The sequence below is a fragment of the Ostrea edulis genome, chromosome 6 (assembly GCF_947568905.1).
Source record: "Ostrea edulis chromosome 6, xbOstEdul1.1, whole genome shotgun sequence".
Classification (NCBI taxonomy): Eukaryota; Metazoa; Mollusca; class Bivalvia; order Ostreida; family Ostreidae; genus Ostrea; species Ostrea edulis.
This window is the reverse complement of record NC_079169.1, coordinates 29712330-29730190: the sequence shown is the minus strand read 5'-3', so window position 1 is coordinate 29730190 and position 17861 is coordinate 29712330. Positions and strand designations below refer to the sequence as shown.

Here is a 17861-nt window from a genome sequence, read left to right as displayed (position 1 = left end):
TTATATGAAAGCTTCCTTATATAATGCAGATTCTAAATTGTTAAAATCATGGCCCCCGGGGGTCGGATGGGGCCACAATAGGGGATCAAAGTTTTACATACAAATATATCGGAAAAATCTTTAAAAATCTTCTTCTCAAGAACCACTGGGCCAGAAAAGCTGAGATTTATATGAAAGCTTCCTTATATAATGCAGATTCTAAATTGTTAAAATCATGGCCCCCGGGGGTCGGATGGGGCCACAATAGGGGATCAAAGTTTTACATACAAATATATCGGGAAAATCTTTAAAAATCTTCTTCTCAAGAACCACTGAGCCAGAAAAGCTGAGATTTATATAAAAGCTTCCTGATATAATGCAGATTCTAAATTGTTAAAATCATGGCCCCCGGGGGTCGGATGGGGCCACAATAGGGGGTCAAAATTGTAAAAAAAAAAATTGTTGTTTTTTTTTCTCGTTTTTTTTTTTTTTTTTTTTTTGATATAGTGCAGATTCAAGTTTGTTAAAATCATGGACCCCGGGGATTGGATGGGGCCTCAAGGGGGGCATCAAAGTTTTACATACAAATTTATAGGAAAAATCTTTTAAAATCTTCTTCTCAAGAACCACTGAGCCAGAAAAGCCGAGATTTATATGAAAGCTTCCTGATATAGTGCAGATATTATAAATTGCTAAGATCATGGCCCCCGGGGGTCGGATGGGGCCACAATAGGGGGTCAAAGTTTTACATACAAATATATAAGAAAAATCTTTAAAAATCTTCTTCTCAAGAACCACTGAGCCAGAAAAGCTGAGATTTATATGAAAGCTTCCTTATATAGTGCAGATTGAGGTTTGTTGAAATCATGCCCCCCTGGGGTAGGATGGGGCCACAATAGGGGATCAAAGTTTTACATACAAATATATTGGGAAAATCTTTAAAAATCTTCTTCTCAAGAACCATTGGGCTAAAGAAATTCATATTTACATGAAAGCTTTCTGACATAGTGTAGATTCAAGTTTGCAAAAACCATGGCCTCCAGGGGTAGGTTTGGGGCCATAATAGGGACTACGGTTTTACATGCAAATAGATATGGAAAATCTTCTGATATGGACCAAGGTGACTCAGGTGAGCGATGTGGCCCATGGGCCTCTTGTTCTGTTTTGGGTTTTTTTTTTATGATTTTGATATTTACCGTGCCAGGAAAACGTCAGAACCGGCGCCATTACGTAAACTGGAAATTCGCCGCCTTAAGTTGGAGGCGGCATTCTCGGGCCGATTTTAAATACTTTGGAGTCGAATTCAATGTTAAAATCATAATTAATCAATAAAACGATGCTTCTTGTACTTACTAATATCGATCAAAAGAAAATATCACTTCAGAATTCAATAACAGTCGAAGCACACAATTGCAGTCAACTGAATTTTCGTTGTCATCTGAGCGTGACTTAAATTAAAACAAAGCTCGACAGTTTATTAAAATGTTTTCATGGGGCTATTTAAGTGATGAAAGAAACCATAAAATCGATATTAATAAGTACAAGAAGCATCGTTTTATTGATTGATTATGAGTTTAACGTTGAATTTGGCTCGCAAGTATTCAAAATCGGCCCGAGAATGCCGCCTCCAACTGGACGCGGCGATTTTCCAGTTTACGTAATGGCGCCGGTTCTGACGTTTTCCTGGCACGGTAAATATCAAAATCATAAAAAAAGCCAGGAAAACGTCAGATTTCTCGGACTATATCTGACACAGGGCCCCTTCAATAAAACGTCAGATTTCTCGGACTATATCTGACCCAGGGCCCCTTCAATATCTAATTAGGTGCTCTACCTACTGATACTGAGGTATCTTGCCATCAGTGATCGAATTCACCTCGCCACCACATAGAAAATGCAATAGGACCAGACTGGAATTTAAACCCAGGCCCCCTGAATCTCTAGTCAGGTGCTCTACCAAACTAAGCTACATGTATCTGGCCACCGGTGATCAAACCTGCATCTAACCATCACATACATCATCAAAACTCATCATATTTCAATATATTGTGTATAGACAAGAGTTTCGTCTGCTCTTTATAATGTAAATTGAATAGCTACATGTATATACTCACTACACTATTGGCTTACTAGTTTATCTTATACAATATGCATGTACAAGAGTATCACAGATTTGATGGAAACTGAAATCAGATATGCCACTTGTACATTAGTTCCTGATTTTCCAGACACAGTCTCTTAACCCTTCACCAAAAGCAGTACTTAACATCTATATCCAAGAATACAGCCGACGATCATCAACAGCAAAAAACATTATAAACAATTTCAATGTTTAATTTAGTTAGAAATGTTTGTTGTATGCAAAATCAAACAAAATTACACCAGTGCATATTAAACATGATTAGAAAATTACTCTATCCACTATATGTATGTCAAATTTCTCACAATAAATTATCTAACCCCCCCCCCCCTCCTCTCTCTCAGTTAAGAGTGTTTGCTCCACAAGTCTATGGCTTTGGTTACAATTATGTCCCCACAATCTTCTGGGAGCTGAAAAATATTTACATCACAATTGAATTACTTAGTCATCGACTGAACTGATACCTCGACATACAGAATACAACATAATTATTTGTCTGCCATTTGCACTTTTACAGAATTGCATTTACCATAGCTGCCACAATTTCCAACAATGCCTGTCCCAATAAGTGTTCCTTGAGCTACGTATACTATTTACTATATACATTATATGTCTCATCTTCACTAATTAAGATAAGTAATTACTGAATTCATCTTTTCATTACATGTATTTTGTATGATATTTCAGAAATTTCTCAGATTTTGAAAGTATATACAGAACATGATGTACATTGAGCCTCGTCACGCTGGCATGGTGTTTAATGAAGCATATTGTAAGCATATAAGCACTCCATTCAATACAGGAAGCATATTGTAAGCATGTCAGTGCTCCATTCAATACATGCTGGTGTGAAGAGACGAGAGGTATATATCATCTCATATACCTTCAACAAGAGGCCCACAGGCCTTATCAGTCACCTGAGTAAAAGTATCAATAACTCCAAGGGCTATGATATCTATGTTGGTTTTCCTATTCTAAATAATAATATTCTGCAGCAGAATAAAACAAGATGTGTCCTTAATACACAATGCCCCCCAAGGTACTCGTACTGATGAAAGACTTTAATTGACATATAAATATTATGTTACATTAACACTAGATGTCTGTTTTGGACCAGGCCAAAAGTCAGAACCCTTGGGATGCAAGATTCACAATTTTGGTACATCCCCTTTAGCTTCTCCTATTAGTATGCGTTTAGTTTTTATACAGTATCAGCAAAATCAAAGACAAATTTTTTTTATAATCACTGATAATTTTGGCCCCACTCTGGAACCAAAATCCCTACCCCTGGGATCATTAAATTAACGACTTTGGTAAAGGGCCCCTTCTAAATACCTATCTAGTTTCAATTCAGTATCAATAGCATTAAAGAAAATGTTATTTAAATGTTTTACACATAAACACTATATTATACTAAGTTTGGCCCCACCCTGTAGTAAGAGCCTCTACTTCAGGGATCATAAATTTACATTTTGGTAGAGGCCTTCCTGCTCTACATGACTACAAATGTACTACATTCAGTTTTCCTTACAAATATACTGTTCTAGAGAAGAAGATTTTTGAAAATTGGTCAATTCTTGGCAGTTTTTGCTCCACCCCTAAGGCCCCAGGGGTGCAGGAATCCTGAAATTTTCAATTTATGTTCCCCTATGTCCCAAAAATGCTTCATATCAAAATTGAAAAGAATTGGAAGGGAAGTTATCAAGAATTTAAAATGTTCAATTGTCAATGCATGATGGACGCAGACCAATAGTAATAGGTCAACTGAGTGACTCAGGCAACCTAAAAACTGTAAGATACCGGTATTTCTTATATTTACATTTTAATCATGCATTATACTACTAAGTGTAGTCCTTTCCAAAAATTGTATAAGTGCAATATACATGATATCAGTTTTTCAAATTTAGAATTATACAAGAGGCCCAAGGGCCTAGAATCGCTCTTCTGATAAATTGTACAACCCCACCATTTCTATTCTTAGCCTCTTAGTATTCTAAATCTTTAGTTAAATCCTAAGAATTCAAAAAAGTAGGTCAATGTGACCTACTTTTTGGTTTACACATTTTGAGAACCCAAGAAATATCAACTGACAAAGTTTGATGATTTTAAGCCAATTAGTATCTGAATATTGAAATAAAGCTGTCAAATTCCAATCGAAGGTCATGGTGACCTACTTTTTGGTCAGCGAACTCCGAACATGCAAGACCCATCAACTGACAAAGTTTGATGACTGTAGGTTAAATAGTATCTGAAATATATAAATATAGCCGTCAAACTCCAAAAGTAGGTCAAGGTGACCTACTTTTTCGTCAACACCCTTCAAACATGCAAGACCCAACAACTGACAAAGTTTGATGACTAGGTCAAATAGTATCTGATTTATATAAATATAGCCGTCCAATTCCAAAAGTAGGTCAAGGTGACCTACTTTTTGGTCAACACCCTTTGAACATGCAAGACGCATCAACTGACAAAGTTTGATGACTGTAGGTCAAATAGTATCTGAAATATATAAATATAGGTGTCCAATTCCAAAAGTAGGTCAAGTTGACCTACTTTTTGGTCGAAACCCTTCGAACATGCAAGACCCATCAACTGACAAAGTTTGATGACTGTAGGTTAAATAGTATCTGAAATATATAAATATAGCCGTCAAATTCCAAAAGTAGGTCAAGGTGACCTACTTTTTCGTCAACACCCTTCAAACATGCAAGACCCAACAACTGACAAAGTTTGATGACTAGGTCAAATAGTATCTGATTTATATAAATATAGCCGTCCAATTCCAAAAGTAGGTCAAGGTGACCTACTTTTTGGTCAACACCCTTTGAACATGCAAGACGCATCAACTGACAAAGTTTGATGACTGTAGGTCAAATAGTATCTGAAATATATAAATATAGGTGTCAAATTCCAAAAGTAGGTCAAGTTGACCTACTTTTTGGTCGAAACCCTTCGAACATGCAAGACCCATCAACTGACAAAGTTTGATGACTGTAGGTCAAATAGTATCTGAAATATATAAATATAGCCGTCAAATTCCAAAAGTAGGTCAAGGTGACCTACTTTTGGTCGACACACTCCGTTGACTCAAGATGCATCAACTGTCAAAGTTTGATGATTGTAGGGCAATTAGTGACTGAAATATATAAATATAACTGTCAAATGCCAAAAGTAGGTCACAGTGACCTACTTTTTGGTCGATACACTCCGAAGACTCAAGATGCATCAACTGACAAAGTTTGATGATTGTAGGTCAAATAGTGTCTGAAATATAGTAATTTAGCTGTCAAATACCAAAAGTAGGTCATGGTGACCTACTTTTTGGTCGACACAAACCGAAGGCTGAAGACGCATCAACTGACAAAGTTTGATGATCCTAGGTTTTACAGTGCCCAAAATATGCATCTAAAATTGAAAATGTGAAATTTGAATATCTGCAAAATTCAAAAAGTAGGTCACTGTGACCTACTTTTTTATAAATATGTTTCAAGGCCTCAAGATGCATCAACTTACAAGATTTGATGATTCTAAACCTCTCGGTATTTGAAATAACAACTTAAAATATATCTATAAATGATATGCCATAAAATTCAGAAAGTAGGTCACGGTGACCTATTTTTCAGTTGACGCATTTCAAGGTCCCATGATCCACCAACTGACAAGTTTTGATGATCATAGGCTTCAAAGTGTCCAAGATATGCATCAAAATTAATTTTAAAATAAATACCTGCAAAATTCAAAAAGTAGGTCACCGTGACCTACTTTTGAGACAACTTGACACAAGGTCCTAAGATGCATCAACTGTCAAAATTTGATGATCCTAGTCCTTATAATGACTAAAATATCTAAGATTTAATGAATTTAAAAAAATTTAAATTTAGGTCAACTTTGAAGTGACCTTGAGACCACGCCCTTTGCCCCAGGGTAATGCCTTGAACAATTTTTAATCTACAACATATCCTCATCCTTATGTGTAAGTTTGGTGATAATCTGTCCTGTGGTTCTTGAGAAGAAGATTTTTTAGCAACCACTACTTTTGTTTGTATTTTCCTGATTATCTCCCCTTGTTAAAGGGTCACATCCCTCTATTTAGTATGTATGAAAGCCCTTGGGCCAATGATACCCTGTAACAAATTTGAAAAGAATTGGCCAAGGGGTTCTTGAGTTATAGCCCTTTTTCTAAAAAGTTTACGCACACCGCACAAATGGCCATAGCATTAGCTCTTTGAGCCTTTGGCTCAGAAGAGCTAACAATAAGGTGTACAGATTTATCTTCCATGTCAAACTGAATTTTTAATAAACACAGTAAAATCTTTAAAAAGCTATGTGGTAAACAAAGTAAAATTCATAAAATCTGTGTGATAAACAAAGTAAAATCTATAAAACCCGTGCAAGCTGTTGCACAGTGCATCTCAGGAGAGCACATTCCGTGCAAGCTGTTGCACAGTGCATCTCAGGAGAGCACATTATTAGTTTTGAATACAAATAAAAAATGATTTGATATTATAATATCCCTGATAAAAGCAATTAATACCTGGAGAGACATCTTGCTACACATATTCATAATTCCACCACATATTTCAGCAGTATTTCACATAGAAAGAACAACATACAATTTCTCCCTTTCTCGTACATGCAACTTACCGGTATTTCTTCATTTTTTCCATCAAATTTACAAGCACCTGCAGTGCTCATTAGGTAAATTTGTGAATTCTGTGTAGACATATTGAGTAACAATAAACATAAAACTAACCTCCATTAGATAATGAAGCATATCCTCCCTACTCTTCATACTGAGCAGAGGTCGCTTGAAGGTCAGGAAAATGGCCACTGCTACGTAGACAACAATGCCGTGAGCACCTCCCACCACTTTATCCCAGATTCTGATGGTAAGAATAACTTAACAGCATCAATACATCTGTGTGTGGTATCCTGTACAGCTTCACTTAGTAATGAGAGCCAAATTCTTAACCCCCCCCCCCCCTCCCCAGTTATACCTGAGGCCAGTCTCACAATTCTATGTTAAGATATATATCTTATCCTACAACTCACTACAATTATGATACATATGTATATGCCAATGCAGTTACACAGTGCAATGCAGTTATCATTACTAAGGCTAACTTTAACTATATCCTTGTAGGGGTATTAGCTGCCAAATCATATTTGCTGATATTACCAAAATGATTAAAACTGCTTTACAGCACATTAAAATCACTGACATTTTAGAATAAATTCATCTTGTAATCTTTCGTTTTTTCTTTTGACATTAAAAATTCTTTCGTTTATGGACATAGAAACAATGGCCAAAACATGTATGGAAGTAAATAATTCAATGCAGAGAAATTTTACAGTTTTCATAAAATTTGATTGGATGTCACTTTTTACACTTTCAGATTTGATTTTCTTCATTTTTTAATGCATTCTAACATTGTAATTATGGTTTAGAATGAAGACGTTTTTAAATCCCAGTAGGTGACACCTAATGCTGCTTTAAAACGGTCATAAGATACCACATACACATAATTCACTTTCAAAAATTGAAAGCCACTGAAAATGCTTGTTCTACCACTGAGATCACAACAATATGTGAGCACTTGATTTGGAGTTGTTTTCTTCACGATGCACTGCACCTCTATCCATGAGTGACAAGAGTTTTTAGTATTTTTGAATTTCAAGATTGGAATTTCAGATTTTCAGATACTTAATATATATTTCACTGTTGTTTCAGACAGTCAGAAAGTCTATGATATAAAAATCAGTCTGAAACTCGCCATTGTGAAGCTGCTCCATGTTAAGTGAGTTACAAAAGCAGATAATGAGATCATGAAGAAGTCAGATAGGATTTAAAAACAAGCTTGGACAGTGGCCGGTATTGAGTGACATTGTGATTATTATAATTAGTGAAACAAGTACTGTCCAGAAGTGTAGCTTGGCTATTTCATGATGTGATTTAAAAGACAATCCTAAATTATATGATTACATCTGATGCTTATGATCTAAATACAAAACTGACATGTCAGAAAGACCCCTGCAATAAATCTGAAAATCAGGGTCTTTTCCAGCCTAGTCATTCTCCAGCCTAATCATTCTTCTGCCTAGTCATTCTCCAGTCTAGTCAATCTCCAGCGTAATCTAAGTATTATGGGTATAATTATGTGAATATATTCCCAAGAAAACTTAGATATCGAATACCATAGAAAGTGCTGATGGGTGGACAAAGAGATTACTATAGGGCACCCACCATATGGTGAAGGACATAATTAAGCATATCTATATGGTGTTAATCTTTCCTATGCTTATATGCAATGAATGATAAATTTTATGGGTTTTTTTTTTTTAATAAAAATGGAAGAGTAACTGTTATCTCAGACCATCTTGTATTGCCATTAAATAATGTGATTGATTTTCTTTGAAGTCTTATTGTATGTTAAAAAAAAAAAGATATTAAATCAATAATCAGCATACTTATATAATAGATGTTTGTAATGAAAATATATTTCAGTCAATTTCAAATTGCTCCACAAGAAGTATTTACTACAAAGTTTATAGTGGCAGTTTTATTCTACCGTTTGTGTATCATAATGCCATCTATAGAATAAAGCAATGAACGCTAGATTTTAGAATCTGTGAGGGTATAGATTTTCATTATTTTACATAGATACATGCAGTAACATATTATCAGAGGTGAGGGAGGGGTGATCTTGAATCTTGGTAAAAAAAAAAACAAGAAGCTGAAGCAGAGAAGCAAGAAAACCAACTTTCTGAGGAAGTGATTATATCAACTAAACTATGAAATATTACATGTTTTGTTGGGTAACATGTGAAATTATCATCCTTCAAAAAACCATGTCAACAATAGTTTTTCAAGGGGTGACAATTTCAAATGTTACCCTACAAAACATTTTGTTATACTGATTGTTTTTTAAAAGAATACAGTAAACCATACATGCAAACATTCTGCGCAGTTAACAATTTTTATGCTGTTATCCGTTGTCATGCATTGTCAACCGTTGCTAAGTAGTTACTTGGAGGGCATGGTTTATGCACACAGTGGGGTAACATAACTTTTTAACAAATGTTTCTAAACCAATCAAATACATGTATGTCTAATTTATTTAATATCAAATATGTCTAATTTACTTAATAGTATAACAAATGTTGCCATCCCTCCTATACATTTACAAATGTTGCCATCCCTCCTATACATGTAACAAATGTTGTCATCCCTCCTATAAATGTAATCAGTAGGGTTATATCATCATATCACCTGCCTCTTTCTGAACTAAAACATTTGCCATCGTCAGACTCAAGACATGTAAAGACAATTCTTAAAGTTACAACTACCTTCTATTTATCGTAAGATATCACAAGTTTTGTGAAACGATTGGGGAGAATAACAGAATTTGGTTGACAGATCTTAATCATGAGATGGTTTTGTGAAATAGGTCCCTGGTGAATCTGATGCACCTGTCTGTCTGTCTGTCTGTCTGTGTGTGTCTGTCTGTGTCCATCTGTCTGTGTGTCCATTTGTTTGTCTGTGTGTCCTTCCATCCAGTGAAACTGACGGAGGACAGGAGTTAGCTGCTAAAGCATCAACTTTTAATTTCAGTTATCTCTGTTACTATCTAGCATATCCCCACCCCCCTCGATTTAATACTCCACTTAACATCTGTGACTTAGCTCATGCAGTTTCTGGTTACCTTTCAATGGATGTCTCGGGCAGCACTCTTGCAAAGCAGCTATTGAACCACAATGGCAATGGCAAAGAACTCCAGAGGTCATGATTTTTGAAATGGTCAAATAATTTACCATCTCCATCTTCAGACTTCAAGCAATGGATCGTTTTCTGAACCTTTAGAAAAATCAAGATATCTATTGAATCAGTTAAATCACCTACTGCATATTTGGACTTTATCGTAAAACATATATATTTTTACTGATCATGTGGTTGCTATCCGTCTCTACCTAAGTCCTTTCATATATACATATCTGTTACTCTGAATGTACAGAACAAAATTTTACTCTACCTGTTGATGAATTCTAAAAGTGGTCCGATGAGAAAGCTTATATCATAGTTATCAGTACGATGCACAACAAAGACATAGCAGACTTACCAGATTGGAAGTACTGTCCCGGGATTTTATAAACATTTTGTAAAATTCAACAGAGAACAGGTAAGCGTCTGTCATATCGTCACAAATGTCTGCCATTGTTGATGCGATGGATACGAAATCTTCAAACTCAGAATCAAACTGAAATTAAAGGTAACATTTAGAAATACATGTATATCACATTTCAGACAATGATTACGGAGTCAGTTTGTAAGTGACTTCAGTCGTATCTGAACTTTATTAAGTACACATGCATGATAAATCAAACCTTTAGACAAAAAGGACATTTCCCCATTGTGCATACTACAAACGCAGCTGCATTGAATGACATTGTATGATATACCTTATATTGCTCAAACTTGATCTGGCCCGACTCCACAAGGTACATTTTGAGAAAGACTTTTCCGATAGGTGTGTCCTCATGAACATAGCGTAACAGTTTCACAGCATGATGTAAGTCATTGTATTTCTGTGATCGTTGTTGCATGAGGAATTTGTGACCATCTGGATTTGCACATAATATGTCTGAAAATGCACCACAAAATATGACTGTTTTGTCTTCAATAAAACTATTATCTAATTCTTTAACATGAATTACAATAGGTCCATGGGTAACAACATGTGCTTGATTTCTTGATGTGTGTTGGGGAGGGGCCATACTTTAATACAAAATGTTTCTCCACCTTGACATCAGGGTCATAGTAGGAACATACCCTACACTACATGTACATGAGGATTCTTGCAAACAATTTAATAAAAAAAAAAAGAAGTAATACATGTATATCAGGGCTAGAAATAATCCTTCAATATGCTTTCATGGGTTATCCTTAAAGCTAGTGTGTCAATTAATGTCATACTTTTGATTTTTCATTTATAAATCAAAATGTTTCAAAATATTTTTTAAGTTACTCAAGTCATGAAATTTTCCTTTCATTTTATTTACTACAATTTCTTATCTAAATTAATCAAATCAAATAATTAAATGTGGTTTTATTTATGAAAAGGTCGTTTTATGTTATATAAATGTATATTTGATATTGTATACTAAAGAAATCTAGAATCTATAAGCCGGCCTATCTGTAAAATTTAAATCTCCTTCATTGAAGGAATCAATGGTTTATGACAAGCTAAATTAGCTTTATAAAAAATGGTTCTTAATAATATGAAAAGGTAATGACGACAACAATGGATATCAAAGACAGACAGCATGCAGACACATTTTTAATTACGATTCAAGCAAGTTAGACTGAACTTAGACACAACTCAAATTTCTGCCTATTTAAGAATAAGGAGCTAGAGTATATAACAATTAAGTAGTAAATCCCTAACGCATGTAATTTGCATATATAAAGCTAAATTGTGCTAAACTTACCCAAAATTAATTTCCAAACATAGTTACGATACAGTACTGGCATGGCGAATCGCAGACAAAACTGCTTTAATTTTTCCACACTGATTGGTTTTTCTTTGAGAAGTATCTCCAGAGATTTCCTCTCCTCCACACCACTGATCCCAAACTTGTCGTAATAGTAAGTCCGAAAATTTCTCTCATCAGACATGGTGTCATTCAAAACGAATGAGTCTCTTTACTTTGGAAGAATGAAATTTAATAAATAACTCATCATGTCACCTTGTACTTTGATAATTCAGCAAACCCTGGAATTGAACACAAATTAGTGAAAGACAATTTTTTCATACGAGTTACATGTAATTCGGAACAAGATAAAAACTATGTACAATAAAAGTCCATGCACATTTACCATAAAAACTTTACATCAAAGAATCAGATCAAAATGCACTTGTGCATGAAAGGTGAAGATAACGAACAGTGATTAATCTCATAATTCCTATAATGAAAGGTGAAGATAACGAACAGTGATCAATCTCATAACTCCTATAATGAGAGGTGAAGATAACGAACAGTGATCAATCTCATAATTCCTATTAGCAATACAAAATAGAGGACTTTTCTGGGAAACATATGGATTCATTAGATTTTGTTGTCTACAATTTTCAATAAAAGATATCATACACTGATCAAAACAAGAAACGCATAGTACAATTTCATATTCATTTTAAAATGTGAGAAATATTTAATAACTGATTTATTGATGACATAAAAATGATGTAAACACTGGGTTAATAATCAAAGTATCACAACCACTAATGATAATTACAGTTATGAACAGTTCAAGGTCACCCAAGTTCAATATTTCGTGTGCCCCACGCCAGCACCAACGACTCCCTGACAACGCGTGCCCATGGACACAATCAAGTCTCTGAAAAACTGTCTAGGGATGATGTTCCACTCTCAATGCAGAGCCTGGGCCAATAGTTATAGAGTCTTAGACTGTGGTTGTCTTTGTCCTATCCAGTTCGCCCCATACATGTTCGATAGGGTTCAGATCTGATGATTTGGATGCATGGCCAGGGAAGAACCAGAATATTTATTGACATGTCTTTGCAGAAAATCAAGTTAGACGAACAGTATGTGGTCTGGCATTGTAATGTTGAAATACTGCTCCTGGATGCTGCATTATTGGAACCCTAGCTGTGTGGCTGTATACGTTCATTTTGGCATCTATACACTCTGCGTCTTCCATTAGACCTCTGCAGTAAAAATCAAGATTCATCGCTGAACCAAGCTGTCCACCAGCATTGCTGCGGCCATACTCTATGAGTCTGAGACCACTGAAGTCAGTTCCTCTAATATTGCAGAGTCATGAACAATGCCATAAACAAGTCTGCAAGCACATGGCTCTAATCCTAGCACCCCATGGTCGATTGCGAAAAGTATGATCTGATATTCTGTGAATCCCAGATACTGATGGCAACACTGTTGTGAATCCTCGACAAAGATGACGCAATCAGATGAAGCGATCCTGTGCTGCTGATGTCATGTGTGGTCTACCTACTCTATAACAATCATCGTTAAACCATGCTGTTGATATCTGCTCCAAAGGCAAGATATGGTGCTTTATGCAACATTGAAATCTAATTGCAACTGCATATTGTGATATTCCTGCTTCCAGTCATCCAATTGCTTTGTTGTGTTAATTAAGGTTCCTTCAGACGTGGAAATTCTCAAAACGATGTTATGCATTTAAAGACAATGCAATCAAATATCGAGAACCCATGCATTCGATAGACTACTGACCAGTGTCTGCATCACATGTATCAGGAACTTACAACAGTCTCGAGTTATACAGAGACCAATTTTAGGATTTTGTGAAAATACAGTTATTGTCCTCAAATTCTATAGAATATCTATCCAGTAAACAATAGCATTAGATGTAACAAGGAGTAATCAGACGATTCATTCGAGACCAAAAAAATGTATGAAAAAATTATCTGAAAAGATCCAGTGAAAAACTACTACTATTCACTTGTTGTTTAGATCAGGATATGTTTAGACTGAATTCAATATACCTTAATTTAGTGATAATGTGTAATTCAGATTTCAAGCAATATTATGCAGTTTATCAAAATAGTGTTAAATATCATACTTAATTTCTTATATTTACAGTAGTGACCAATATAGAACACTTAATTGTGTCTTGCACAAACTCAATTTCAGTAAGATGCAGAAATGTGGTTTTTCAAGAATGACAATGCTTAACTATGACATCACAGTGGAATGATAATAAAATGACCAATTGATCTGTTCAGAAAATGTATCTTTACAATATAGGCACGACTCTGTTGCATAATGAGAAACCTCAATCACCAGTGTTAAGGTCTGTACATACCACACAGAGCAAAGTCCCCCAACTTCCATGTACACAAAGTTATTTATCATCAATGATTTTGACCACCCTGTCTTTTTTGCATGAATGAAAACCTGTATTCCACAGGCAGATCCCAGATGGAGAAAAAAAGATTGTTCAAAAGGGATCTGCAGTTAATATTGATGGCCTCTGATAGTAGTACCAATGGGATGGAGGAAAGCTGAAGATAGAATGGCTGCTAAGAAGTGCAAGGTACTGTACATCAACACTGCATTTGCTGCTTGTCTGCATTGTTGGAGTGATTCCCATGATCCCATCCCAGCTGCTGAATCATAGGTGTGACACTGCTGGTGGTCTGGTAGTCAGCCAGCGCATATCTTGCAATCCCACATTGTACACTCTCCAGCTTATTGATGTTGCTCAGTACAAGCATACTTCACTTGAGGTCTGACCATTGATGTGTAGCACATCTCCTTGGTTTTTCCGGGGACAGGATGAAAGATTACCACTAGACTGTTTCTTATATCTTGTGCTAGAGGGCGAGTCCCTCTGATGACCCTAAGGACCATGAGAGTGGAGCTCTCCCTATACATGTTTGAAAAGAAAATATAGGAAAACTGATGAAAAATTAAACCATACCATCAAACTTCAAAATTTTGGTCAAAATGGTGTAGATTCGAATGTAACAATGCGGACATGTATTCCTCCAATTTGAATCTCGTGACCAAAGTTCATGTCATTCTGAGATGTTACATAAAATCCATAAGAGCATGTAAACCATATTTTCTTAAATTAATCAGATATAATCACTCCTCAATGTTAATGCAATTGTACCATGTCTCCTATGTTTGTAAATTTGCTAAACACAGATGCTGAATATGACGGCACAACGCACTGTTTACATCAACTGCGTTATATTCCTCATGTTTAATGAATAGGCGGATCTAAAGTTAGGATCCTTTAATAAAGGGCAAAGCCCTCTCACGGCCCGAAGGGCTCTCCCTATAGGTAACACGTATATACATGTTTAAAAGGAAAATAATGAAAAATTAAACCATACCTATGGAACTTGAAAAGTTTGGTACCAATGGAGTCGATTCGAATATTAGCGTGTGAACATGTATTCCTCCATTTTGAATCTCGTCTACTCTAGTTCACGTCATTCTGAGATGTTACATAAAATCCGTAAAAGCATGTAAATCTTATTTTCCTAATCATATATTTATAATCACTCCACGATTAACGCCATGTTTTTTGTTGTGGTTCAAATGCTATGTTTGTAAATTTGCTAAATAACGATGCTGAATATGACGTCACAGTGTACTGTTTACATCAATTGCATTATATTTCCCGCGTTCAATATATATAAGCGGATCAAATGTCCAAAATTAGGATGCTTTGATACAGCTCCGTCCGCGTGCTAACTTAGGGTTGTTTTTGTCCTGTTTTGGATATAGATACTAATGCCAAAACTTTTTTGCTTCGCCCTCAAACACGTTCACGCCGTAAAACATATTAGATCTCTTTCCTTACACGTTAGATGCTAACTTCGGGATACTTTTTGTCCTGTTATGGATATAGATATTAATGCCAACGCAATTTGCTTCGGCCTCGAACACGATCACGCCATAAGACATATCACTTTTTCCTGTGTAATTAATTTCATTACAATATCATTCTACAATTGCATCAACCATCCAATAAATGTCATTTTCATGTGTAAGAATTTTACAAGTACATGTACAGGTGAATTTACTATTGTAACAGGAAGGGAGAAAATGCAATGGACCAGACCGGGATTCGAACCCGGGCCTCCTGAATCTCTAGTCAGGTGCTCTATCAACTGAGCTATCTGTCCACCGGCGATCGAACCCAGCTGACCGCTACATTCCTCCCTCCTTAAATGTCTTCACACCTGAAGACATCAACCCAGGATCTTTATCCCCTGGAAGGCATTTTCACCTGTCGGTTCCAGGGGCTGGTCTACGGCGCCAAATGTAACAGGAAGGGAGAAAATGCAACGGACCAGACCGGGATTCGAACCCGGGCCCCCTGAACCTCTAGTCAGGTGCTCTATCAACTGAGCTATCTGGCCACCGGCGATCGAACCCGGCTGACCGCTACACTATATACACTATATATAAGAACTTTGCTAAGCTGTAAAATACCATATATGTATGCTCTGGTATGCTACATCCCCAAAGGCCACACAAAAACGTTTAAATGAGAGTATGGCTATACAAAAAATAGGCAATTTGTTTTCTTCACTGTTCTGTCAAACTGTGTAAACATTCTTTTTTTTTTTACCGAACTTAACAAAATAGGAAATTGCATTCGCTTAAGAAAAGAGAAAACCCAAATTGGACTAATTAGTCTCAATCATTCAGGCGCCTGTCTTCATGGATTGAAGACATTGGTAAAAGCATTTTGATGATTAAGAGTTATATCTACGGTAGCTTGTTCGTGTTAATAAAATAAAGTGGAGAAAATACCGAGAAATGGCTTGTTACCAACTTGCAAGTTTGACTGGCAAAACGCGATGTATGAAATAAGAAGTCAATGTTTAAAACATTTTCTCGATATTGATGTTGAAATTTTTAATGAACGATTTAATTCAATCGTTTGAAGATGACAAATCTACGTTGTCAAAGGTCAAATTAATTAAGGTGGGTAGGTAGGTCGCAGACCTCCAGGAGTATTAGGCTATACACCACATGGGCCCTTTATCAATGTAAATCAAACTCACATTTAAATTAAAACATTACACAAAATGACTTATGCAATGAACATAACATTAATCTTAAAGGGGCATGGGAAGAATTTTGGTTAAAGGGATTATTTGGATATCAATTAGTAACATGATAATTATAATTGGTAGATGTAAAACGTAACAACAGATCTAAATTTTAAAAACTGATGCAAAGATGGATTTTAGAATCTGAAGTTTTCATTTTTCAAAACAAGGCACGAGCTCTGTTTATTTTTACATGTTACGTGACTCCGCTATCAACATGGCACCAATTAAAGTTGAAATCTTCAGAAAAAATCCTTTCACATCCAAAATTGCTCAGTTCTTACCTCTTTGTGCTTGCTCCTTAACTTGATTTAGAAATAATTTATGTCAAAATGCTGAAGGCTATTGACAAATACTTTTTGAAAATAGAAATCTTGGGTATTTTTAAAAACCGGTTAATTACAAGTGCTTGCTTAAAGTCCTTAATTTGATACACGCTCGCATTCGTCTCACTAGATACAGATTAAAACCGTATTTACAAACACAAAGGGTAGACGCCGTTTTTTTGTTTTTTGTTTTTTGGTGTTTTTTTTGTAAATACATAGTGCATCCTCTGTAAAAATATTTTAATCCACTTAATTATAAAAGATATATAATTTTTATAATAATAATAAAAATGTCAATATCTATGACAATCGATCAAATATCGTGTCCATGCCCCTGTATCTATATGTAATTTATAATCTTATCTATTTTTGATAAAATAAACCTATATGCATGTTTGTGTGGTATTAATGTATTCACATTCCACTATATATCCCAATGTAATACTGAATTATACTTTTATACAAGTTATATGTTTTCTTCCACAGTAAAAATGAGGGCATTTTTGTACCCATCTCGGGCCTCCCGTCAGAGGAAATGAGAACTTAACACTGCATAGATAGAAGTTTCCGTGCTACAGAACTAGGGCGAATCCAGTATTGAGAAGGCTGAGTTAGGTCAATTTCACTCAAGTGTACCAAGTAAGAGGTACATTTAAGAATGTCAGAACAGTTTATTTCAAGTAATGTAAGAGTAATCATTGCAGATGATATTTATATATTTTTAATTTTGTGCAAAATATGAAACGTTGTAAATGCAGACATGTGATGATATCTATC

At 35.5% G+C, this 17861-nt stretch overlaps 1 protein-coding gene across 4 annotated transcripts; it reads right to left on the bottom strand.

Moving 5' to 3' along the window:
- Nucleotides 1-2297: 2297 nt before the first annotated feature.
- Nucleotides 2298-16321, bottom strand: LOC125647633 (TBC1 domain family member 7-like). 4 transcript variants are annotated; one of them, XM_056142342.1, is made up of 8 exons: nt 16133-16321; nt 11997-12083; nt 11609-11892; nt 10580-10761; nt 10240-10377; nt 9826-9977; nt 6767-7005; nt 2461-2529 (listed from the first exon to the last, which is right to left on the bottom strand). In XM_056142342.1, the coding sequence occupies exons 3-7, from the start codon at nt 11793-11795 to the stop codon at nt 6795-6797; spliced, it is 870 nt and encodes a 289-aa protein (XP_055998317.1). In that variant the 5' UTR covers nt 11796-11892; nt 11997-12083; nt 16133-16321; the 3' UTR covers nt 2461-2529; nt 6767-6794. The 4 variants fall into 4 exon arrangements, with proteins under 4 accessions (XP_048730342.1, XP_055998317.1, XP_048730340.1 ...); XM_048874385.2 differs by lacking the exon at nt 11997-12083 and having other exon boundaries at nt 2298-2529; nt 6876-7005; XM_048874383.2 differs by lacking the exon at nt 11997-12083 and having other exon boundaries at nt 2462-2529; nt 16133-16316.
- Between the last annotated feature and the right edge of the window lie 1540 nt (nt 16322-17861).

Bases quoted from the DNA above. Each gene is read 5' to 3' on its own strand.
- LOC125647633 (XM_056142342.1), bottom strand. From the start codon at position 11,795: ATGTCTGATGAGAGAAATTTTCGGACTTACTATTACGACAAGTTTGGG. The intron at 10,762-11,608 runs GTAAGTTTAGCA...GTGCATTTTCAG, and splicing joins TGTTTGGAAATTAATTTTGG to ACATATTATGTGCAAATCCA. The intron at 10,378-10,579 runs GTATATCATACA...CTTTAATTTCAG, and splicing joins TCAAGTTTGAGCAATATAAG to TTTGATTCTGAGTTTGAAGA.